Source organism: Oreochromis niloticus, linkage group LG2 (genome assembly GCF_001858045.2).
Source record: "Oreochromis niloticus isolate F11D_XX linkage group LG2, O_niloticus_UMD_NMBU, whole genome shotgun sequence".
Lineage (NCBI taxonomy): Eukaryota > Metazoa > Chordata > Actinopteri > Cichliformes > Cichlidae > Oreochromis > Oreochromis niloticus.
The window spans coordinates 21,034,452-21,052,874 of NC_031966.2; the positions used below are offsets into that span (position 1 = coordinate 21,034,452).

An 18,423-nucleotide genomic window follows, 5' to 3' on the forward strand; every position below is an offset into this window, starting at 1 on the left:
TATTACAATCAACCATGTTAACGCTAATTATCAAGTATCTTACTTGCTATTTGAAAATGGAAAGAGGTCAGGGGGCTCACTCCTTTTTGGCTGCCTAAAACATTGAACCTTGAAGCAGAAGAACATGTATGGCTGTGTTCAGAAAAATGGTATTTACTGGAATGTAAGACATGGATCGTGAAGTCTCTAAACGCATAGACCAATGGATTTCAATAATCTTTTTTGTTATTCAAACACACGTACTCACAAGGTAAAAATAAATTAGTTAAAGCCAACAAGAATATGAATTCAAACACAAGCAATAAATATGAAAACAACCAATAACAAAAAATTTAAAGCATAAATAGTCTAAATAAGAAAAGTCGGGCTTAAAGTTTAAAAAGAGGACCTACAAGCTAACCCCATTGCCAAACACCAAACCTGGACAAGACATATTCTGTATTGTTTTATTTTTGTGAGCATAGACTATCATTTGTTTTTATTTTTGTTTTTTCCAAGTCTAGTTTTTACCCCTCAGCCCTAAAAGTTAGAGGAGTAAAAAGTTTGTGAATGCAAAAACTTGAGAACAAGTTGACATAGGAGTTTCAAATTGATACCGTAGGTGTATCTACTAAAAATTTCAGATGAGTTTGAATCTCACTGACCATTGCCTCAAGGTCAGGGGTCGGAGGTTGAGCTTTCTGAAAATCTTGTGAATGACATAACTTGAGAACAAGACAACATATGATTTTGAAGTTCATACAATAGGTGGATCTTCTAGGAGGCTGAGGGGTACCGCTGGCCACCGCCAGCATTCTTATTTTTTATTTGCTAAAGTTTTTTTCACACCTATTTCGAGTTGTTAATAAAATTAAATTGACAACTTGGGCTACACCAGTAGTTATTATAGTGATTATAAAAACATTGTGGGTTGTCTGAAAATTTCAAGTTATATAAAAAAAATTGGAGTTTTGGGTTATCATTTCAAAATTTTGGGTTATATCAATATTTGGAGTTTTGAGTGATAATAAAATTTCGGCTTATTACATAAAAATTTGGGGTTATCAGTATTTGGGGTATTAAAATTTCAGGTTGTTATATTGAAAGTTTGAGTAAGATTAAAAATTGTCTTTATCGGCTTATTTTATCCAAATTTCGGGTTATTGTCTTAAATTTTGGGGTTATTATATCAAAATTTAGAGATTTAGGTTAATATATCAAACAATTTAAAATTTTGTGATCATAGTGGGATGGCATGACTTGTGGCTGGCACTTTTTTCAGTGGCGGTAAAAAGCTTCCATAAAATGTAAATATTGCTGACAAATGTCACTGTCACTACCCGATCCGACTCATTTAGCGTGGTAGGTTGTTTTAGGCATCCTGTCGCGCCTGAATGACGTCAGCCAGACGTTTACCGTCATGGCGGCCGCGGAGGGCTGTGAGGAGATGAGCGGCAACGGGGAGCTGGTAGAGTCTTCAGGTAGGTGATTAACGGTGGTGAATTTGGAGTTCGTATCCGGTAGTTGTTTTACAGATGCGGTGGAGCTTTGGTTTTATCAGCCAGCGTTTTTAAAAACAAAGCCTCCAGCTGGAGCCATTGTGGGTGCAAGCATGACATGCTAGGCTAAGCTAACGTGAATTCACCTGCACGGAGAACCGTCTGTCGTTTACTTTCACTAAGTTGCAATCGGGTGGGGTATACAGCTGTTGGGTGCTGTTTTGTACCTTTTTTTCGACAAGTTAGTTGTAATGTGTCAAAAACAGCACAGAGGCGCTTTAAAACTCTGAGCTTTATATGAATGAAGCATCTCTGCAGGCGCAGACAGGAGTCGGTAAAACAAAACAAAATACTGTACGGACTCATTTAGTTGAGTTTATTTGGCCTTTTACTAGATAAATCACATCTGTAGGCAGTAGATAATTCTTTCCATTCTTTTCATATTTTATTCTAAAGTTTTACATGTTCATGCATGGTTTCTGTTATTACCATTTTTCATTCAAAACTATTCAGGAAGTAGAAGAAACAGAAAGTGAATGAGTTACTTCAGTTGAGCAGCTCAGTGTTTCTTTAAGTCTTCTTTCTATTTTTCATCACACCTGCTGAACAACAAAGAAAAGGTGAAACAGAAACGATGTCATAATGGGAGTTTTATCAGGTGTTTGTTTGGGTTGTAGTCTTTTTGAATCATTTATTGATTTGGACATTTTTCTCATTAACTACTTGATGGGCATTTGCAAAAGGTAGGCTGTTAGATTTTTTTTTTAATAATTCAAATAACTGCTAAAAATGTTAAAAGATTTATTCGTTTAAATGTATTTATTTTATTCCTTACTCTGTATTATGTAGACATTCATTTTTCTTCTATTTAAGTTTGGGACAGGGTGGGGCCCTATCTCATCTGTGAAAGGTCAAGAGGCATGGTATACTCTGGACAGGTTGCCAGTCTGTCCCAGGGTTAACACATAGACAGACAACCATTTATGTCAGTGGCCAATATTTCTTTGGTCTGTCACATCAAAATGCTTTGAGACCATGTGATGAGGAGTTGTCAGACTTTATAAAAGTTTTCATAAAGAAGAGATTTATTCTCTGGCACTAAAAGCAGATTAAATAATCACAGAAACAATATAAACAATAAGATTTTGCTGGCACCAGCTGTCAGTCAAATTCTTGTATTAAACATCAATATTGGCTCAGAATGTTTTGGGTTTTTGGTTCAACCAAAAAAAATCTTTTTCAGTATCGTGCATATTTTGGGTCTTAAATATATTGAGATATGCCCCTGATCTTTTCCTCTTCAGCCATGGAAGCTCCTGAGGTTCCAGCGCCACCTCTACCTGAAATAACGGAAGAGAACGGCAGTGCCGCCGTGGTTCCTGAGGCTCCTGTTGGCCCCGACCCTGCTTCCTTCTCCATGCAACCAGCCGCAGTGGATGAAGAAGGGGAGCTACCTGCAGACTTTGAGCGTCTGTGGAAGGCCGCTCATGACAATCCTCAAGACTTCACCTCCTGGACTGACCTGCTGCAGTACTGTGAGCAAGAGGTGTGTTTGTTTCTTTGATTGATCACTGATACATTTGTTTTCCGGTGATCACAAGAGATTTTTGGTGAGTTGCTTCGTGTGACACTTAGACTTAATGTGTCTCCTCAGGGTCACATCACAGCTTCACGTAGAGCACTAGAAGCCTTCCTTGTTCGCTATCCTCTCTGCTATGGTTACTGGAAGAAATTTGCTGATCTGGAGCGCCGCGTTGGGCTTAACGACAAAGCAGAGGAGGTAACGCGAGAGCTTTTACTGTTCTGTCCTACTGTTACTATATAATAATACTTTCAAGGCTATTTAGAAGCGCTTTATTTAGGTAGTTAACATTTATGGGTGTCCTGTGTTGTGTTAGGTGTGCATTCAGGGTCTGCAGGCAATCCCTCTCAGTGTAGATCTGTGGATCCACTACATCAATCTGCTGCTAGGAACACTGGACATGAACCTACCTGAGTCACCCAAACGGATTCGCAGGTACACATACACACAGACCAGATCTTACTTCCTCTTTACCTATGCTTCCTTTTTTTAAGTTTCATTTTTTTCTGCATTTGCAGTTCCCATACAACTAAAATGTCTTTTTTTTCCAGCAAGAGCTCTGTTTTTTTTGTTGTTGTTGTTGTAAGGATTCCCCAAAAAAAGTCCTTAGACTCCATGCACTGACATTCAGTTTTTCTCCTGGTCTTAAAACCAATCTAATCAGATTTGGTTAAGAGAAACTGAAAGCTGATTATCATGATTTTATTTGTTTCACAACAACCATCAGTGTGTTTGAGGATGCTGTCGCAGCAGCCGGTTTGGACTTCCACTCGGACCGGCTTTGGGATCTGTATGTTGAGTGGGAGAAGGAGCAGGGGAACATGAAGAACGCAACAGCCGTCCTGGACAGAGTCCTCAGAGTCCCCACACAGCTCTACAACACCCACTACGACAAGTACGGCCACCACCCAGTTATTTATGCTGATGTTAATGTGTTTTTCTCTACCAGCTTTACTTTTAAAATACCACGTTATCTTCTTAATTTACTGAACTTTTAATAGTTGTTAAAATATTTCCCCATGTGCTAGGTTTTGTGTCTTTTTAGGGCAACACTAAATAACTCCATTGTTCTGTCCCTTCCTTCGTTTCTTCTTTTCCTCTTTCTAATTTGAGGTCTTACTTTATTTGTCAGGTTTAAAGAACATCTGAACAGCCATGAACCTAAAGAGGTGCTTTCTCCAGAGGAGTACGAGGAGCTGAGGGAGCTGTGCCGTCAGAGCCAGAAAGCGGAACGAGCTGAACAAGCGCAGGAGGAGGAGAAGGAGAGGCCGCCGGGTGAGGAAGAGCCTGCCACACCCGAGGGCACAGACACAGTGAGTAACAGCCACCAGCCTCACATTGATTAGAGGTGTGTGATTAATGCGGAGGTCACATAGACTAATAAAATGCTTTTTCTGTGTTTTAGGAGGAATTGATGCAGAAGATTAGGGAGCAGGTGTTACTACGCAGGGACAAAGTGTACCAGGACAACGAGGGAGAAGTCCGGAAGAGATGGCACTTTGAAGATGCCGTGAGTTTGTCCTTCTGTGATTCGCTGCTGCTTTAGTTTTTGTCTCTCTATCTAAGAGAATCTAGGAGTAGAGGGATTATTTTCCCTTATAAGTGCCTTCCTGTTTCTTTACTAATGTAGAACCTGAATCAAGAGGTTAATGTAAGAATTATTAGCGATGATTAACAGATTAGGTCCTGGTAGAAAAACTACATATATATATTAATTAGACCTTATTGGGGAAAGTAAAAAACACCTATGTGGTTTTAAAAAAAAAAAGATTTTTCATAAAGACAGTTGGAGAAAAAAAACTAAAGGTTTTATTGGCAGTAATCAGAAAGTTTTAAATTCTTGGCTTGATAGGTTTAAAAAAAAAAGAAGTGCAATACTAAGATCCCTTTTTAACAAAGATGCTCCCTCCCCATTCTGTGACTACAGATCAAGCGACCGTACTTCCATGTTAAGCCACTTGATCGCCTCCAGCTCCGCACTTGGCACTCATACCTCGACTGGGAGATCACAGAGGTGAACAAGGACACGAAAGACCCCAGTCAAGGTGACTACACACGTGATGAAGAGGCTGTTTGGTTTCCATGAATCTAAATGAAGTGTTCCAAACAGGCTCCCACATGCTTGCAATAAAATGTTTATCCACAATGCTTAATAATATATCCTCATCGGCTTGTGGCTATGGAGAACCACTGACCTTCTATTAATCGGAATGTCAGTGGTTCGATCCCTGAAACCTCAGTTGCCATAATGGGGAAAAAAGTATTTGAGGAATGGGTGGATGTATCCTTCAAGTTCTCAAAGTAAAAAAAGTGCTGTACAGTACAGTGCATTTAGGCAAAGAGAAGCCCTCTTATATATAACAAAGCTATATGACAAAATACATTTAACTTAGCAGGTTCACCTATAAATAAATAAGCATTTCTGAGCTGGGGGTAGATATAAGTATGCAGTTTAATCCTGCAAACCCATTAAAACCAAAGTGTTTCCAGCCAAAAATCTGTCTTCCCCTAATCTTGCCTCGAGCTGACCTGCCAGAACCTTGTGAGGAATGAGTTTGGGCTTTTACACAGGCAGGAAACTGTGTCATAAGGGAAAGGATTAGAATTATAATGCAAGATGAAATGAGAGTCCCATTGCAGGTCTTGATTATTTTGTATTCATAATTATTGGAGGCAATAACTGTATCTGAATTTACATTTGAAATAATTGCACAGTCCTGATGGCACCGGGAGGAGGATGCGGTTTACTAGTTTGGAGCTGATTCCCATGTAAGAGGGCTTCTCTTTGTCATTAATCGTTACCTGCTGGTCAAGTATCAAAACAAATATAAAGATGTTTTTGTAAGTTGTTTGTAATTGTTTGTCCATGCTCTGCGACTGCTTTGTGACACCTCGGTCCTACTAGATCCAAACCAGGCCACAGAGGAGTCGGAGGTCACGGCCCCTCCACAGGAACCATCGGAGGATGCTATAGTCGCTCAAGATGACCACAGAGTTCGCATCCTCTTTGAACGTTGCCTGATCGCCTGCGCACTCTATGAGGAATTCTGGTCCAGGGTAAGAATGATTTGCAGATACACTTTTTTTTGCAGGTTCATTTAAAATCTCCTTAAATTCTCTCTAAACTCAAAATTTTAGGCCTTAACAGTAAAACTGCCAGGTGGGTCCTTTTGACCCTGTTCAGCAACAATAAACAGTAAAGCCAGAGAAGTCATTTCTTGAAGTTAAATTAATTTTTCTAATCAAAGTTAGTATTTAAAATTAAGTCTTAATTATTTTTATCAGTTTTGCAAATTATTTATTATTTCATTACAGATCGTAAAGGTAAAACATATACTTGAATTTACTAATAAAGAAATATTACAATAAAACGACACATAGTTTTTAAAAATGCAGAGGATGAAAATGACCCCTTTGGTAGTTCTAAAATAAATTAACTGTTACCCTTGATGCCTCTTCCATCTTATAAGTGGAAGTGTAAATTCAATGAGATCCGGCTCAAGGACAGCATAGTTGCTTCTGATCCACCTTGTAAAAGAAAAAGCTCACATTAGGAAATGGGTAGATTTGCATCTAGAAAAAAAAGCCAGTCAGTAAACACCTGCCATCACCAAATATTGTTCTGCATACACGTCAGCAACATCATCAAAGACCAGCCTCAGCATGAGCAACTCTACATTAACAGCTTTAACTCCTGCAACCCCAAAACAGGGACATCGGTGCTGTTTGAATGGTCATATAAAAAATAAAAAGCAGTTAAGACATGTATGCATGTGCACTGAAATTGGCTTTTCAAAGTCTGTAAAACTTTAAATATCCTCCAGTGTAATATAAACTTCAGTTTGAGTTAATGTGTAGTCTGCATGTATCTCTGTGTGTGTTTCTCAGTACATCCAGTACCTGGAGCCGCAGAGCGTGGACGAGGCCCGGGCGGTTTATAAACGAGCCTGTGAAATCCACCTGGCATACAAACCCAACATCCACATGCACTGGGCGACCTTCGAGGAGAGGCACGGTACGACAGAACATTAACACCCACCCATCCCTTTGTTCTTTATTCTTGAATGTTAACAGACACTTAAGGGCTCCCATACTGGACAGTCATGAAAGCTTATCATCTTCTCCATCAGGTGACTTAACTGAAGCTCGGCGAGTGTTGGAGGCCCTGGAGAAGAAACTGCCAGGTTTGGCGGTCGTCCGTATCCGCAGGGCTGCTTTGGAGAGACGAGCCGGCCAGCTGGATCAGTCGGAAGCCTTGCTGAGGGAGGCGGTGGCTGAATCCAAAGAGAAGCCCACGTTACACGCTTTCTATTCAATCAAGCTGGCTCGACTGCTGCTGAAACTGGGCAGAGACCCTAGCAATGCCCGCAGAGTTTTACAGGAAGCGCTGGAAATTAGTCCGGTGAGATGACAGAACACAATTCATTCATATTGCCAGAGAAATTATGTTAGACCATAAATTTGTATAAGCTGAAAAGTGAAGACGATGCTTGCATTCTTTGTAATGACCAGCAGGGGTCGACTCTGATTGCAAAAACAAGTCTGGTTGTATAGAGGTCTATGGGGGGGAAAAAGAGTCTTCAGTACTGCTCACTTGATCTGGGACCTTAGTTAACTTTTTCCTGATGCGTTCGTAGGTTGAATCAGATGTTTTAAATCTCACTGAATACACACATGATGTTCAGTTTGTAAATTATGTTCATAACTACAGCAAAATGGACAAAATAGCAAGATTAGGGCAGAAAACGCACAAATGGAGGACACCAAAAACCATTATGTCCATTACGCCATTATTATAAAAATTCTGCTCCAGGTTTTGAAACTTGTTTTGCATACCTGTACCAGTTTAAAGCTTCTACATTAACCTCTTACATTATATTGTAAACATGCTCACTTTACAGTTTGTGTAATAAGTAATGATTTTTCACATTTGGGCTGAATTTTAATGGCAATTAAATGTTGTTTTCTTACATATTGACCACTAAAACATCTAATTTGCTTCACATATAATAGCTTGCGTGCTTTGCATCCTGTATTGTTTGAGCAAACTTAAAAAAATAAATAAAATTCAAATTTTAATGGACTTTCAAAGTAGGTAGTAGTAGTAGTAGTACTAATTGCCACCATCCTCTTTCTCCCTTTTCTCCCTTTTCACATGTGGGTCTTCAGGATAATGATAAACTGCACATGAACCTGTTGGAGCTGGAGGTTTCAGGTGACCCGTGGGCCTCAGCCGAGGCGGTGCAGGAGTGTGTGACACGAGCTCTGGCAGCTCCTCTCGAACCTCACACCAAGATCCTCTTCTCACAGAGGGGCTTACAGTTTGCAGAGGACTACAGCAACTCTATCCAGAGGTCAGAGTTCAGAAAGGGAACTATTTTAAACTAAACTGATCCCAAAAAGCCTTTCAGGTTCTTCAGTTTTTTTATGTGTGTCCTCTGCAGTGTGCTGTCTGTCTACGAGGAGCACCAGAAGCTGCTGAAGGAGCTCGGTGGAACAAAGAGAGAAGCAGAGAACGGGTGAGAGAGGGAGGAACGACTAACTAAATGTGAAATGGACTTAAAACTGGTATTATTTAACATGTAGTCTGAATGCCTTAAAGGGGTGGGTTGATTTATTTTTCTTAAAGAATAGTCCTTCATGTTATTGTCATCTGCCTCATTAATAAACATGTATAACAGCTGAGGCCTAGATACATATTTTTGCTGAGTAAACGAGATGAAATGATTAGAATGAAAGTCACACTTTCAGGATTTTCGTTCTGTAGGGATGAAGATCCAGAGAAGCTGAGCAAAACTGATGACGGCTCTGCTGTGGCTGTGTCTGCACAAGTCCCACCTACCATGCCGCACGTCCCCATCACCACGCCGCCTCCTCCTGTGATGGGCACCGATATGAGCGCACAGGCTGGATACGGAGGATACAGCAGCTGGTACCAGGTAACACTCAGATTTATATTAACTCTGTATTATGTGGTTTAACATGTCTGCCTGTGTTTTATTAATAGTGCAGTAGGATCAGAATACTTAGAAATAGTTAGAAATTTCCCCCAGAGCCTGTGTTGGTTCTGTCCAGGTGCTCCGGGTTCCTCCGTAGTCCAAAAACAGGCTTGTTGGGTTGATTGGTTAATTCTAAATTGATCATATGTGTTAATGTGACTGTCTATATTGTGTTAGCCCTCAGATTAGTGTGTGATATTATTAAGGGTGTAGCCCTGTCTCCTGCCCAGTTGCACCCAATCGTAATATGCTCCTGCGGCCGAGCCAAACAAGCCTATAGACTAGTGAGGGTCCTATTATACCTGCCGTCCAGTGCCAAACATAAATAGATGTGGCTGTATGACCGTTACCGGTGGTGCACATATAATGGGGCTGTCAGAAACCCCTTGCAACCACCAGTCCCTTGAAAAAAAATATGTTGTCCCTGACACTCCGACCAACTTGACAAACTTCATTTTTAGCAGTTGCTCCAGGAAGCATTGTGTGACTGCGGCTTAACCTTTTAAGACCGGTTGGAGCGGGCACGCTCCGTTTTGCGTAACTATTTTTAAATCCTTGTAGAACTGCAACCACATAAGCTAGTGCAATAATTTTTGTTGCATATGAAACCGGAGGAGTTGTACTGCCATCAGCTTGTCCTAAGTCACATATGGCCTTGCAAAAATTTCGTAAAAAGCAGTTGCAGCAACAAAAACATAATATTCCAGAAACACGCTTTGCCGATCCAATCAGCTGTTCATAACACTTCCTACGTTGGAATAAACGTCAGCACGATCTATCGCATGTCCGTCATTACCTGCCCGAAACCGGAAGTAACATTTTTGCAGAAAATGTAGGGGGGGTTTTTTTACCTTCAGGGCCTTATAAGTCTATACAGGTGTTTTTAAAAGTCATGTTTGACTTTATGCTTTTCTGTATAGTTTCTGGGATGCTTAGAACTCAAATTGCACTGCTGGAAATAGTTTATTTTGATGCATATGCTGTTTTTTTTTGCAAATTTGCATTATAATATTTAATTTTGGTTTTCCTGCAGTATATAAAAAATTTTGTAGCTCAAAAATAAAACTATGAAGACAATCAAAATAAATTTCCTGTGGTGGGAAACTATTTTGTGCAACATTTTGGTATTTACAGTTTTGAGGGATAAACCTCTTAAATTTCTCTAACTAGAAATATATATTAAAAAAAAACTAAAACGATTTTCAATTTTTTGTAGTTTATTGCATTTTTTTGCAATTTATGTAGTTACTATGGACTTAATGCATACATATTATTAAAATTTGGGATATGACGGTTGTATTGATGTATAGCAACTTGAAATTCTTCTAAAAATGGCACTACAGCATGTAAAAATATAAAGATAAGCTCTGGCGGACTTGGCTCTATGGTAGGTCTTAAAGGGTTAAAACAAATGGAGTTTAGCAGCTAAAGATTTAAGCTTGGAGTCCAGAAACTAATGGGCTATGTCATAGTGGCTATAGCCATCATTTATCTACAGTCTACTGAGAATGATTTGTCCTAGATGCCCCTTCAAGTGGACGCTCAAGAGGTGTCTTGATTTTTCTGCTTGGTTTAATGTAGCAAAGCACAGTTTAAGATGTTTTTAATCCCGTTTCCTGTTTGTCGTGGTTTTTCTCTAGCAACCGCAATACGGCAGCTACGGCTACCAGAACACCTGGAACTACAACCAGGGCTACTATCCACCGAGCTAGAGAGAGCAACAGTAAAAGACCGCATCAGGCCACTGAACAATAAAACTGAACTGAACAGTCCTCCAGACTGTGGAGATGTTTCATCCTGCTAAAGTTCATCCAATCATTATTCTTCCCTCTCCGTCCTTCCTCTCAGTCACCTCACTGTCTCACTGGATTTATGAAAACGAGGAGTTGAGGTCATTTAAAAGATCATCTTTTCATTTTTTTTTTTTTTTTCCTGAACAGCAGGTGGAAAGATGAAAGGAAACACGGCGCTCATCTTCAGTGGCGCGTCTTTGAATTTTAATCAGAACTATTTTTGTATTTGTTGCAAGTTGACCGCTTTGCTCGTGTTTTAAAATCATCCAACTTCACAGGTGATGTATGATTGACATTTTGTACCATTCCACAGACTAGGCTATGTTTTTTTTCTAATGTATATAAAGGTGTTTTATAGTGTGTCACAACACGGCTTCTTTGTGTCATGTGTTTCTGCTTGTATGTTCATAATTAGAGTGGGTGGGGCAAAATATCAAATATCACACTGTAAAGCTGGTGGCCTGTTTCGGGTCGCTGTGCCTTGCTCGTTATCTGGAGTTTACATGTCAGAAAGAGCATTTACAACAAAGGGAATGTCCTTTGTTTAAAATAAAGTGTTGGCTGGATGGGCACATGCAAACAGGGAAAGCACTCGTCTTCTTCATGGGTTTTTATTTTTAGCCAAGCTAGCAACATTTCTGTGAGAAGAGGGACTGCTGTTACATAAGATGTAAAACCTAACTGAAAAAAGGTATTGAGGTTTTTTTAAAGAAAGGGGGGAAAAAAGCAAAAAAAACCTTGTTTGAAGTTAAGGCCATTTATAACATGGACTTGTACATGTCAAATTGAGTTAAACTGAGAGCATCTGGTTGTGATTTTTGTCTTGTATAATTCCAGCACCAGTGGCTGTTCAGTGAGGACTACAAAGTCCAAAAACTTGCATTATTTGGTGGATTAAGTATTGATTTCAAAGGTGGACAAAATGCCAAACATGTAATGTGGGAATGGGTCGCAGCAGGAAAAGGATCTGTGGCAAACTACAAAACCCAGAGGAAAATCACTTGAGTCAACTTTAGACTTTACACAGAGATAAAATCACTAAGTCAACAAGATTATGTAAATATAGTTTCCTGCTTAAGACCTACTTTATCAACAAATCTGTAAGAAAGTAGAAAAAAGCAACAGATCCCCAGACAATCTGAAGCACTTTGGGTTTACGTTTGAATTTCGGACTATTAACCTTTGTGAATATTGTTTAGCACAGATGATCCTCTAAGCCGGGCGTGTCAAACTCATTTTGCACTGCAGGCTACATACAACACATGGTAATCTTGAGTGTGACGGACCAAAGAAACTCCCCCTTCTGTCTAAGGAAGTTTAACTACACATCAACTACCCATTGTGGAAAAAAACCACTTCTGTCACCCACTTGTTTATTACTTAATTACTTTGATGAAGCGTGGGGGAGGGCTTTATCAGAACGAAAGTTATAAAACTTATGAAAATACAGTTAAAAGTCCAAAGTTTATGTCGTCCTTCACATTTTCCAATGCCTTCCAGTGGACCGGAGTTTTGCTGGGCCAGTTCTGAGCTCCTAGGCCTTGTGTTTGACACCCCTGCTCTAAACCAACTAAGGGTGGGCAATTAATGTTCCCAAGTGACCACATGAGAAATTGGGACCGTTGTGGAGGGACGAATCAATAATCTGGACTCGATTCTGTTCAATGTTAATTTTATCTGTTTATAAACTGCTACTGATAAGAGGAGATGTTACACTTTCCCTTTTGGAAAATTGCCCAACCCTTCTCTAAACTTTATAAAGCACCATCCCAAGGTTGGAATTTGTCTTTCTCTATCTGTTCACTGAGACGAAACTAATGACACCGTCCACAGCCTCAGCTGAACCTTTTGTTTGGTGATAACTGGATAAAGTAGGATGAAGACGACGAGCAGAATTAAATGAACAAACGTCACAAGTAACAAACTTTCCAAGTCAGCTTTATTGTAAGTAGATTTTTGGTGACCAGGTAGACATAGCTGTCAATATATTTAAACTTATAAAAAAAAAAAAGGCAAAGTGTCACAAAATCAGGAAGATCGTGGGGATTAAACTTAAGGCCCTTTCCGAATCAGGTGTTGTTATGGATCGGGTTAAAACTCAACGAGTTTGTTCTCTTTTTTTTTTTCCTTTAATGTGTTGAAACTATGAGTGGTGCTCCTTGAAGCAGTATCTGTCAGAAGCCAGCTATCTTCACTATCAGGCTCACTGCACACACCAACCCCACAGCCTGTGAAACCAGCGCAGAAGAGGATGGATTCAATCAAGCCTTTTTCTTTTTGATAGTCGAACCATTTTCCTCCATATCATCACTTTGAGAGGAATTACACATCTGTGCTTTTGTTAAGTTATCTGGCTTGTTGGGTGAAATTAAAAAGACCGCAGCTCTGTTTGTGGATCAGTCCATGTTGTGGTATCTCTGGTGTCGATGTAATGGAAGTGGTGAGGTAGGCTCACAGAGCAGATCCTCCTGTTCTTACTTTTTGGCAACAACCAGCACAGCTGAAGGCACCAAACCTGAACGCACAGAAGCAAAGCAAGTCGGATTTCAATTTGTGATTTTTTTTTTTTTAAACTTTCAAAATGTAACGTGATGATACCAAATCCAGTTATAAGCTAAGCGGCAGCCTAATGCTATCCCCAGCTCACCCAGCTCTTTGAGGGGCTTCTCCATATCCAGTTCAGTGTAGACGTGACGGGGGTAAGGTGACAGCAGCGTGAAGTCCTGACCCTCGGGCGTGTTGCCGTTCATCTGCACATAGACGCGCACTGCCGCCAGCGGCTCCTGGGCCTTGAAGACTGTTGTGATGGTCGAGCCGTCCAGCAGACGGACCTGTGAAGAAGCAGCAAAAATTTAAGTACATATTTTTAAAGTTCAACACAACACCAGTTTATTTGCGTTTATAAAAGATGGCCCTCACCGCCCTGATGTCAACAATTAGTCTGCGAAGATCTGCTCTGAACCCTTGACTTGCGTTTTTAGAGGGGCAGATTCATTTTCATATAAAGCCCTAAGCCCTGAAGCACACTCTGCTTATCATCCATTTTATTCTAAACACCCGGTTAGGCCTGCACATATTTTATATGTATTTATCGAAACCTGTGACTTTCTGTTTCACGGGGCACAGACTTCAAACTTTATTAACATATATGCAAAGTAAAATTTTAAAATCAATGATGAATTAGGTACCTGTATCCTGGATTCATCATACTCCTTTTTAGTGGGTGGAGGGCCCTGACTGGTGGGTGAAGACGGACTGGGCTGGGCATTCTGGGATGATGCAGCGGTGCTCGAGGGTGCACCACCTCCAAACTTCACAGAAAAAAATAAGTTCAAGTTGTTCTTGTTTCCAATAGAAGTGGTAGAATAAAGAAATGGAAAATAAACCTAAAATAAACTTGACTTTTAAAAGTACCTTTTGCGCTCTTTCTTCTCTGTCTCTTGCTATCTTCTCTTTAACCCTTTGCCTGTTTGTAATAAAGATAAGCAACACAATGACTCAGCAACCAGAGTTAACAAAGGAACAAAGTTACTTGATCACACACAAGTTAATCTTTATGAATGTGAACATTTTCCAATAGGTAAAGCAGAGATAAAATTATTTCCTGGGTTATTTGTTACCTTTTTTTTTAAAACAACTGAATGTTTAACAAAAAGGGTTCATGAGAACAACTGGTTAGGATAAAAAGTTTGTAGCTTTTTTATAAATAAATCCACAGATTTTAGGCTTGCAATACATTGGAAAACATCACAAAAATCAACAGCATGACTGGTATCTGCTCTTTTGTGTGAGGAGGACCACTGCCAGTGCTCAGCTGAAGTGACCACAGTGAGTTACTTGTGGATGTTTCTCACCAGACTGTCAGAAAATGATTTCACCGAGGGTGAAACAAGGGCTTGAAATCTGTTAGTGGTATCAGCTCACAGCCCAGCACTGTGCAGTTTTATGGCTTTTAACCAGAGAACACCCAAATTCTCTCCACAGATTAAAGAAGCTTCAAATAGAGAACATGTGTCAGGCGTGAAAGAGTGTGGAGACATTGTAGCAAACATTATGATCCCTGTAACATCACCGCGACCCTCATGTCACCCTTGCGTTGTCTGTTTCCGACAGCCTGGTCAGAAACATGCACAAGAATAGCTGTTTAAAGTTGATTCTGTAGGGTCTGGCAGTGCTCCTCCTCACACAAGCAGACACCAGATTCCAGACACCAGTCCTGTTGCTGTGCTGATGCTCTTCTACAGCCCATCCATCTGTCATGAGACTATGCTGGGAGACAATTATCGAGCAGAGTAACATTATCCTATTTAAAAACTAACAGGATGCCTTTTAGCCAAGCTGTATATGAGATGGTGTGATTTGCTAGTCTTGGGCCTGTAAGACTGACAGTTTGTTTTTATGAGAATAAACATGTTGGACATCCAATAGGGAAGCCAAAGAAGTGTCTTTTTGACTGAATGGTTATTAGACTCTATGTACTCCGGTAAGCAATCCTTATCCAAACCTAATTATCACATGTTCTCTAACTGTATGTGTGTTGTTGAAAAACATACCTTGCCAGTTTGTCTTCCATCTTCTCCCTCTGACGCTGCTCAGCGATTTTTTTCATTTCATCATCCTGCAGTTTTTGGCGGATCTGCTGCAGCTCCTGGCCCTGCTTCCTTCGCTGCTTCTCCCTCTCCACCTCTTCTGCCCGCTCTCGCTCTCTTCTCTCCGCCTGCTTCACCCGCATCAGCTCCTCGAGCCTGAAAAACAGACACAGGCTTAAATTACGCACGTGCTTCTATATTCAATATGCACACTGCCAATCAGCAAAATGCACTTTGAGTATCCTCTGACCTCTTGACTTGCTCATTTTTCTCCTCTTCTGTCATTGGCCGTTTGACGCCGTCCTCGGTCTCAATGTAGCCGATGTCTCCACCTGCTATTCCTGAAGCCGAAACAAACGGGCAAGACAACGTGAAAACTTTGACAGCTTACTTCCGACCACTAACCAAAGCAAAACCAGAGGCCCATCTAAAATCAAATACCACAAACCTTAAAACACCACAGCAGTGCCAATGAACCACAACGAAACACCAAGGAAGTGACTCAACCACTTGAAACAACATTTTTGAGATAAAGAGCTAGATAAGATATGTTTACTGTGTGTGCATATTCTGTAGCCGAATTTGGCTGTATGCACACACATACATAAATATATGTACACATATATGTGTATACGATTGACTGGTCTAGCTATCAAAGGTAAAATAGTGTAATTTTACCATTTCCTTTTGGATATACAGCACAGGTGCACACATTCAGTATGAGCACACTTACTGCAAATGTGGCGGTCTGATTGGTCAGATCTATTTATCTGGACCCAAATCAAGTCAAAAAATATTTTTTAACACATGAAATATTCACATGGATTTTACACATCCAGTGTGTAAAGTCCTTTAGAGTAGATACATTTAGGTTGTCTAGTGGTATATTCAATCACACTGAAAATCTGTGGGTGACTTTTCTTTCCTGCCCCTTTAATGACATACCTTCAAAACTTTCCTGCCCCTCCTGACCTTCAGAGCTGTCTGCTGTGCTAGGCTGGCTCTGTGCTTCTCCTCCCAGGACGTTCCCCACTGGCGGCACATAGGGCTCATCAATGTCTGGGTCATTTTCGTGTTCCATTAGCCTGAGGAGAGTACGTACAAAATGCATTACTTTCCAACAGTCACAAAGAGCTTTACAGAGGTCTAGATAACATTTTTTTTTAAACACCCTATTTCAAGTCAAAATGGACACACACAAACAAAGTAAAAAAACACAAACCACTAAAATGTCTGAAAAGATTAGTTTTAAACTGCCTTTTAAATAATACCACAAAGTCAAGGGTGCAAAGAGTGTGTGACAAGCTATTCCAAAGTTTTGGAATGTTAGTTTTCAGGCGGGTGTGAGGAACCACAAACCGGTCTAAGAACTTGGTTTGAAGAATAGGGGTGGAGTAGTAGCAGGGGGACAATCTTGGAGGTGGCTGCACCTCATAAAGCCATAAAAGTGAGAACCACGATTTTTAACTGTAAACTAATCCTGACAGGAAACCAGTGTGACAGCTTTAAAAATTGGGTGATATGAGAAAGTTTATAATGAGTTAAAAGCCTCACAGTATAATCTTGCACAGATTAGATGCGAATAATAAATGTTTCAGTCCGACAAGAAAACAGCGATTTCCAAGTGAGAGGAGATGAAGGCACACACAAGCATTTCTAATTCACTTTTTGAGACAACACTACAGAGTTAATCAATATTTCCTAAATTGAAAAAACAACAGTCACTTTCTCCAATCACCACAATCATATTTACATTGGGAAATGAAAACCACTGGATAGTTTTATGAGGGAAATTGGCATGTGGAGCTGGACTGTGGCACAGGGGTAAGTGATGACAAAATGTTAATGTGTGAGGTTTCAAAGTAGTGTGTTGTTATTCTGAGTGCTAAACTCACCAATCCATGGCTTGCTCAATTCCCTGGTTCCCTGTGTTGGCCACTGCCTTCTCTCTAAAGACAGATTATGATAATATGATAGATAATGTAGACAGTTTCAGTTTCATTTCCTTGAAATCAGCTTCAAACCTGGAATCCAAATAAACCAATATAAATGTGTGCATCAGGGATCACTCACGCTCTGTTTCGATCAAACCCCATCTCCAGCAGACTCTCGAGTGTTGTTAGCTCTGCCATTTTGACCTGAAACAATACAGGAACGTTAACGAGGAGTTCATCGTCTAACTTACCAGTAAAATGCTGTCATCTGATGATGAAAAGAACTCAAAGGACTTCTAACCAAACTAAAGTTAGTGCAAGAGCTTATGACTTTATTTTAGCTGACTAAAGCAGCTACACTGACCACTATTGTCCGAATATAACACTACGTGAATATAAATAAACGATTCCTTTACTAGCAGCTTACCAAAACACAAATTTATTCCCGCTACACATATGCAGTTATTTGATATAATAAATACCATCGTGTTGAGAGCTAAAATTAGCTTTAATGTGGCTAACGTTCAAATTGCGAAAGCTAACTGGGAAGCCTCGCTGGCTAGCACGATTAGAAACAATCAGGAACTCCAATAAGCTCTTCATCACTTGTGCCGTTAATGTTAGTTTGTATACTTGAGCTAAATGCAAACTGACGTGCCAGTTTATTTATGCAAGGAGGAAATATGAGCTAATATACCCAGTGAAGGTAGGGATAGTTAGCTACTCACACATCGGACAGCACCGCTTCACCAGTAAGGAAGCCCACACGGGTCAAACAGAACAACGCGAAATTCACGCTTATTAGGAAGAACGGTTTTTGTAGTCTTAAAATATGTTTAAAAGACAAACAACATACAGATCCTCCACTTACTGGCGACACTTTGACGACGCTATCTTCACGTGTATACACCTTGAGCTTCTACTGAGTTATACTTCAAATGTATGAATAAGCCTCCCTAACATGCAAATAATGAACAGTAACACGTAAGCTACTGCAGGGTTCACCTGACCCCATCTATTCATCACCGCTACGGCAGCATATCAATAC

At 40.2% G+C, this 18,423-nt stretch overlaps 2 protein-coding genes across 4 annotated transcripts; one reads left to right on the plus strand and one right to left on the minus strand.

Moving 5' to 3' along the window:
* The first annotated feature begins 1,312 nt into the window (after positions 1 to 1,312).
* si:ch211-114c17.1 (pre-mRNA-processing factor 39) lies at positions 1,313 to 13,329 on the plus strand. The gene is made up of 15 exons (XM_013270958.3): positions 1,313 to 1,460; positions 2,783 to 3,024; positions 3,133 to 3,258; positions 3,377 to 3,495; positions 3,788 to 3,955; positions 4,193 to 4,373; positions 4,466 to 4,570; positions 4,988 to 5,105; positions 5,966 to 6,117; positions 6,949 to 7,075; positions 7,191 to 7,462; positions 8,230 to 8,414; positions 8,505 to 8,579; positions 8,828 to 8,999; positions 10,700 to 13,329. The coding sequence occupies exons 1-15, from the start codon at positions 1,400 to 1,402 to the stop codon at positions 10,769 to 10,771; spliced, it is 2,175 nt and encodes a 724-aa protein (XP_013126412.1). The 5' UTR covers positions 1,313 to 1,399; the 3' UTR covers positions 10,772 to 13,329.
* On the minus strand, positions 12,968 to 18,381 carry ubxn1 (UBX domain protein 1). 3 transcript variants are annotated; one of them, XM_005467548.4, is made up of 10 exons: positions 18,247 to 18,381; positions 17,515 to 17,579; positions 17,337 to 17,390; positions 16,387 to 16,526; positions 15,692 to 15,782; positions 15,406 to 15,597; positions 14,267 to 14,318; positions 14,041 to 14,163; positions 13,500 to 13,683; positions 12,968 to 13,367 (listed from the first exon to the last, which is right to left on the minus strand). In XM_005467548.4, exons 2-10 carry the CDS (start codon positions 17,571 to 17,573, stop codon positions 13,327 to 13,329), a joined length of 936 nt encoding a protein of 311 aa, XP_005467605.1. In that variant the 5' UTR covers positions 17,574 to 17,579; positions 18,247 to 18,381; the 3' UTR covers positions 12,968 to 13,326. The 3 variants fall into 3 exon arrangements, with proteins under 3 accessions (XP_005467605.1, XP_005467604.1, XP_013126413.1); XM_005467547.4 differs by lacking the exon at positions 18,247 to 18,381 and adding an exon at positions 18,104 to 18,240; XM_013270959.3 differs by lacking the exon at positions 18,247 to 18,381 and adding an exon at positions 18,073 to 18,137.
* Between the last annotated feature and the right edge of the window lie 42 nt (positions 18,382 to 18,423).